The 6,651-nt window shown below is 63.0% G+C and overlaps 1 protein-coding gene across 3 annotated transcripts in view; it reads left to right on the top strand.

Moving 5' to 3' along the window:
• Positions 1–6,366, top strand: part of ABCA2 (ATP binding cassette subfamily A member 2) — a 127,797-nt gene extending 121,431 nt beyond the window's left edge. For all 3 annotated transcript variants that reach the window (XM_044992337.1, XM_044992340.1, XM_044992338.1), the window contains 4 exons: positions 918–1,020; positions 2,079–2,216; positions 2,738–2,944; positions 3,644–6,366. In XM_044992337.1, the coding sequence (XP_044848272.1) occupies positions 918–1,020; positions 2,079–2,216; positions 2,738–2,944; positions 3,644–3,679 (484 nt within the window). In that variant the 3' untranslated portion in view covers positions 3,680–6,366. The remainder of the gene's footprint in view (positions 1–917; positions 1,021–2,078; positions 2,217–2,737; positions 2,945–3,643) is intronic.
• Positions 6,367–6,651: the final 285 nt, after the last annotated feature.

The following is a 6,651-nucleotide window of genomic DNA, read 5'->3' on the forward strand; positions in this document are numbered from 1 at the left end:
GGTAGGACTGGAAGGGACCTCGAGAGCTCATCTAGTCCAGTCCCCTGCACTCCTGGCAGGACTATGTAATAACTGGACCATCCCTGACAGGTATTTGTCTAACCTGCTCTTAAGCACCTCCCATGACAGAGATTTTACAACCTCCCTAGGCAGTTTATTCCAGTGCTTAACCACCCTGGCAGTTAGGACGTTTTTCCTAATGTCCAACCTTAACTGCCCTTGCCGCAATTTAAGCCCATTGCTTCTTGTCCTCGTCTCAGAGGTTAAGGAGAACAATGTTTCCGTAGCCTTGGGATTTCTGGCCTCGTCCGTACCAGCGCCTCTCCGGCTGGCACGCTCTGTCAGAGGGTGGAGATGGATGGCAGGAGAGAGATCACTTGATCATTGCCCGTTAGGTCCACTCCCTCTGGGGCACCTGGCATTGGCCACCGTCGGTAGACAGGATACTGGGCTAGATGGACCTTTGGTCTGACCCAGTACGGCCGTTCTTATGTGCCAGTCCCTGGCGTGAGGAAGGCTCCCCCGTTCCTTGTGGGTGACAGGCACGTGAGTGCAGCTGGGTGGGCAAAGACGTGGGGATGTGGGCTGGCAGGAGTGGGCTGAGCAGCGTAGCCAGAGGCTGGAATTCTGCTTCCCTGGTCCCATGCGGCCCAGGGGTGACAATCTGCCAACTTGCTGCCACGCGCAGCGCCCGGGTCCTTGCTCCCGAGCCGTGTTGATGCAGGGGCAGCATGGTTGGCTCCCAGGGAGGAAGGCCAGGCTGGTTGACACCCTGGCTAGAGCTTGCCAGTCAAGGAGTTGCAGGGACAACTTCCTTGGGGCAAACGCTCCTCCCCGGCTGTGCAGGGCAGGGGCTTGGACTGCAGCTGGGCCTCTCGGGGGATGTGGATTCACGTGGCGTCTTCGGCCCTGCCCAGGTTTGGAGATGGCTACATGATCACGGTGCGGACCAAGTCCAGCCTCAGCGTCAAGGAGGTGGTGCGGTTCTTCAACAGGAACTTCCCCGAGGCCATCCTCAAGGTGAGCACCCCCCCCCACCCGGCCGCAGTGCTCCCTCCCCGGATCCGGGTCCAGGAGACGGCCTGGCTGGAGCCCCAGCAGTCCCTGGCTTCCTGTGCGGCTTCCCCTCTCCCTCCCGCCCCAGGCGTGAAGGGCAGGGCTGAGTGTGACCTGGGCTCCCGGGGCCTGGCCCTTGCCCGGCACCACGTCTCTGGACTCGCAGCGTGTGCAATGAGGCAGCTGGGAGCCTCGGTGCTCAGCAGCAGGGCCAGGGTGTCATCATAATGACCCTTCTCGTCCTCCCCGCATCCATGGCTGGATCCCACCGCACGTCAATGAATGCAGCCTCTGGGGGGGGTCACCTGGCGGCATTATCCTCACTGCCCGGGTGGAAAGCTGAGGCCTGGCGCGGCAGAAGGGGTTGCACATTATGCCTGGTGGCAGACAGGACCAGCCAGGGGTCTTGTGCTTTCACCACAAGACACAAGCGTTGCACCATCTGGTGCTTTAGGGAGGGGTCTGGTATCAGCCAGGGTCAGAGATGGGACGCAGCACACAGCTCCCCACCCCCACTGTCCCTGAGCCCAAACTGTCCCAGCTCAAAGGGGGGCAGGGTGGAGTTTCCCCTTTCCACCGCATCCACAGCTGCTCCCCCAGTGAGCAGGCAGTCGCGCCTTTATCTTCCCCCCGGACTCCTGCCCAGCGATCAGACCCACGGCCAGTGGGTCACCACAAGACGTGTGGCCGAGTCCAAGAGGAACAGAGAGACTGGCCAGGGAGGGTGAGGAGCTGCCCCTGGGTGCCTGCCTGCCAAGCCCTGGGGTAAATACAGCAGGAGGGGGGACATCAGGGGCTTCCAAGCATTTGTGTGGGTTTCCCCCTCAGCCCTCTGAACACTGGGAGTGTCTCTTGCCACTGGCAGGAGCCGTGGGGCAGTGCTGGGCCGCACGTGGGGGACCCCTGCTCTTGCTTCACAGAGGGACTGGAGGGGATCAGAGTCCGGGGGCAGGCGGGGAAGCTGGCCAGTGCCTCGTCCTGCCCCCTTGGGGGCGAGCCTGACGCCTGTCCCACTCCCACAGGAGCGACACCACACCAAGGTGCAGTACCAGCTCAAGTCTGAGCAGATCTCGCTGGCCCAGGTCTTCAGCAAGATGGAGCAGGTGGTGGACGTGCTGGGCATCGAGGATTACTCCGTCAGCCAGACCACACTTGATAACGTGAGTCCCAGGGGCAAGGGGCAACCCGGGCAGGGCCGGCACATGCCCCATCTGGGCGGGGGTTCTAAGGAAAGGCTGTTAGTGCAGCACAGTTGCAGCCTGCTCTGGGGCCACCCATTGTAAGTGCAGGAACGTGCTAGCTACAGCTGGATTGAGTGGGGGTCAGAGCCGTGCCTGTTTGTTGTCCAGCACCGGCCTCCATTGGGCATTTCGCCCTGGTGGGCCCTTCCGTGGCCCCGGGCCCCGGCTGCACTGCGGTCTGTGAGCATGTCAGGTGCATGTGGCCGCTGCCACGTGAAGCCTCCCAAGGCCCCGGCGTGGAGAGGGCCTTAGCTAGCTGGGGCTGATCTCCACGGGAGCTGGGGGTCGCAGTGCAGAGCCCCCAGGTGATTGACTCCGGCCCTACTGGGTGTGCACACAGGCTGGAGGGTGGGACGGAAAACCACCCCGCTTTGCTGAGTGGGGCGTGGGATCTCCTGAGCCCCGTCTAGAGAGCGGCGCTTTCACCTTCGCTCTTCCAGGTGTTTGTGAATTTTGCCAAGAAGCAAAGCGACAACCTGGAGCAGCAGGAGACCAGCCCCAACTGCTCGATCCAGTCCCCGCTGGAGCACATCCTGAGCCTGCTGCGGCCCCGCGCCGCCCCCACCGAGCTGCGGGCCCTAGTGGTGGAGGAGCCCGAGGACCTGGAGACAGATGACGAGGGCTTGATCAGCTTCGAGGAGGAGAGGGTGAGGGGGGCCCTGTCCCCAGACATCCAGCAGAGCTTTCCCAGGGCAGAGCACGGCCCTCTCCTCCATGTGCCTGCGCAGGGCAGGAAGGGTGAATGCTGAGCTCTCGGGCATGACGGGGAGTCCCTGGGCACTGCCCTCCTCTGGGGAATAAGGAAGAAGCAAGACCCCAAAGTGGATTTTGCCGGCCAATTCCAGAGCAAAGTTTGGGCCAGACTCTGCTGCCCGTTGCCCCAGACAGAACCTGCCGAAACTCCTCTGCAGCCGAGGGGCTGCCCCGGCGGTGTCAGGGTCAGAACCCAGCCCTCGGGGGGCAGGAATCTGCTCAGGCAGCCTCTGCTGTCTCAGTCCCACTCCCTGGCAAGGGGTGATGCCCCTTGTGCCCTGCCTGGAGCTCTCCGGGAGATGCCCATTCTCCTGTCTGGCTTCTCCTCTGGGCCTTCGCAGCCCATTGGGCCAAGGGGGGATGGTCTCCAGGACGCCAGCTGGGTCTCAGTGCCCAGGGCTGGCCCAGCTTAGGGATGCTGGGCTCAGTAGAACCAGAGCAATCCCCCCAGAGCCCCATGCCTTGCTGGGTGGGTGGGGGCATCTCGCTGTCACCAGCAGGGCCTGGGGGGGTGGCAGACCCTGCACAGATCAGAACCACTGAGACCCCCTGCTGTCATGTGACCCCCCCCCCCGCCACTCTTCTCTCTGCAGGCTCAGCTCTCCTTCAACACGGACACTCTCTGCTGAGGAGCCGGGGGGGAGCGAACTCCCCATCCTAGGAGCCGCTGACTCCCCCTTGCCCCAGTGCCCCCGCCCCTCCCCGCCCTCCACTGAGCGGCAGCCCTCCAGCGTCAGCGAGATGGGTGGCCATCTCCACCCGCTGTCGGCAAGGCCGTTAGCCGCCTGGATCCTGCAGCCCGAACCAGAAGCTGACATGGAGCTGCCACTGCAAGGCCCAGAGAGACCTGAGGGCAGAGCACTGGCCTGGATGGACACTGGAGGTTTCTCCCCACCGGCCGGGCCCACAGCTGAGCGACCCTCTCCCTGGCCTGCAGTGGCAGAGGGGAGACGGGCGGGTTGCCCGGGGGTTGCAGGAAGGTGGCGAAGAAGGAAGGAGTAAATGTACAGAGCAGACTGTGTGCGGACGCCGCTTCCTTTGATCCTTTCCGGAGGGACGCGAGAGGAGCCGCACCCTGTGGAGTGCGGCCGGGGCTGGCAGTGTGCGTCCCCTGCCCCGCAAAGGCTGCGTCTCCGGGGTCCGGGACGGATTCCACGCGGTTACCTAGCGCCGCCCCCAGAGACAGGAGTGGGTGGCGCAGCCTCAGAGAGGGAAGATTTATTTTTTTAATGATGTGACAGACAGCTCGTCGCAGCGACACCGGCCCGCCGGGGGGGGAGCTGGGCTTTGCTTCCCTCGGGTATCTGGCTCGTGTGGGTTTTTTAAACATGGGCCAGCTGCTGTGAAATGCGGGCTTGGAGCAGGGCCGAGGGGGAGGGCTTTCCTTGCTGCCTGTCTCCCGCCGGGCTGCCGAGGGACACTGCAAGCGACTCCCAGCCACAGCTGAGCAATCGCAGTGCTTTGAAGGCTGCTCCCCCTTGGCAATGCGTCTGTGTACGGCTCAGCTCCCAGGTCCTGGCTGCCTGAGGGTGAGGCTGCGGTCCAGCCGCAGGGCCGGGGGCTGCGGGGGCAGGCAGGAGCCACGCATCAAGCTGCTTTCACCACCAGCCCGTCCTCAAGAGCTCCGGCCCGGCCCACAGGAGAGTCCTGCCGGGGAGATCCACGCATTGAGGTGCAGAGGCAGCAGCACCCCTTTCACTGGCCCCCCACAACCTACCCAGTAAATCTGCTACCCCTGCCCAGAGGCGGCAGGACCCCAGACCTGCTTTCTGCACCAGCGGGGAGCCATCCTGCCACAAGGCCAGTTTGAGTCTTTCTCCAGCCCTCCCCTTTGCTATAGAAGGCAACCAGCAAGCCAGCCGCCTCTCAGATGGCCAGCTCCCCCCTCCCACCCCCCAGGCTAACCCAGCCCCTGTTCTGGCTGGGGCGGGGGGGGTCTCGCATGACCTGTCCCCAGAGCAGGGGCACAGAGAGCCCCTGGGGGGGCAGCCAGGGCAGAGTAGACTCGCAGGGCATTGCATACTCTGGCCTGATTTCTCCCCCCCCCCACCCTTATTTTAAACTAGGACAAAAAAAATCCTGGAATCATTTGTGGTTGAGGAGATGGAGGCTGGGGACTGCCGGAGGGAGCCAGTTGAGGCTGAAGGGGGAACCCTGGAAACACCTTCATGTAGCCGCGTTAGGGTTTCTAGTCCAGTGGGGTTTGGCCACTGGGGGGGCGATATTGGCCAGCACCCCCTGCCCGCTGGAGCAGGCCAGCCCTCCCATGCACGGGATCCAGTGGAGCGCATGCAGGCGGCTGACCTGCCTTCCTCATCAACTGGGGCATCCCCGTGCCAGCCTGCCACGGCCTTGTGTTCCCAGCCAGAACACTCAGCTGCCCCCAGCCGCACGGGGGTGGACGGGAGCCTGGGACAGGAGACTGTTCATTCCCCGGGGCGTCTTGCCATGAGAGGCACCAGGGCTGCATGGTCGGGCCCGGAGGTGTATCTGGGCTGGAGGCCTCCTGAATCCCTGGGCCAAAGGTCCATCCTCTCCGCAGAGCCGTGGCCCTGCCTGGCAGCATGGAAGGGAGACGATGTGGTCTCGCCAAGGGGAGATGGCTCCCGAGGGATGCCAGGGATCCAAGTGGGCCAAGGGCTGTGGAGGACCCCCTCAAGCATTGGAGCGTAAGCAAAGCCTGCCCCTGCCTTTTCCCTCAGGGGCCATCCCTGCCATCCAGCCTGGCGTGATTCTGTTTGAGGCCAGGCACACGCTGCTTGGTTTCCTGGCCATGCTGGGCTCTGGATCCCAGCAACCCTCACTCTGCCGCCATTAGCCCTGTCACACCCTGCTGGGCCTGCCTGCAGGTTTTTCTTGCTTGAGCTGCCGTGGCCAGCCGGCCTCACCCTGGGAGCCCACACAGCAGCTGATTCCTGCGTGAAGAGCTGTCAGGTGTCAGAGACGTCTCGTGCCCAAGGGGCTCTGCTGACGGAACGGGGTGACTGGGCACAGGGTGGGCGGCATCCTGGCACTGCGTTAACAGGGCTGCCGTCAGGATGCACCTTTTCTCTTATTTCCTGACTTGGTGTTGTTTATAATAATTTATAATACCCACGTCCTGCGCTGCCACAGCAGACGCACCGGTGTGTTATTGGAGGGTTGCTCAGAAGGGCTGCACCCAGGTTTTTGGGTTTGAAGCTGTGAATCATATTGGTTTTCCTTTAGCGGCGGGGCATCAGGAAGGTTGTGGGTGTGAGACAGCCAAGGCCCCTGCCTGCAGGCAACGGACCGTTAATTTAACTTTAAAATCTGCAATAAAATCCAGAGTTGCTCACTTGGGCTGGGAGCCTGTGACTAGGCGGGTCGGGGGAGCAATGTGTGTAACATGCTGGGGGGCGGGGGGAGTTGAGGGGAGGACATGGGCTGAGAGAAGGGAAGTCACGCCTGTTTTCCCAGCCCCTTGCGGAATTCCTTCCAGGGAGGAAGCTGGGCTCTCTATGCTGGGCCAGTCTGCTCCCTTGGACACTGGCGTCTCCCCTTCAGCGTCGGGCAGGGGGCTTGCGTGACATGGCAGGAGTGCCAGGCCTGCCCAGCACCTTGTAACAGACTCAGCCTTTCT

The sequence above is a fragment of the Mauremys mutica genome, chromosome 18, assembly GCF_020497125.1.
Source record: "Mauremys mutica isolate MM-2020 ecotype Southern chromosome 18, ASM2049712v1, whole genome shotgun sequence".
Classification (NCBI taxonomy): domain Eukaryota; kingdom Metazoa; phylum Chordata; order Testudines; family Geoemydidae; genus Mauremys; species Mauremys mutica.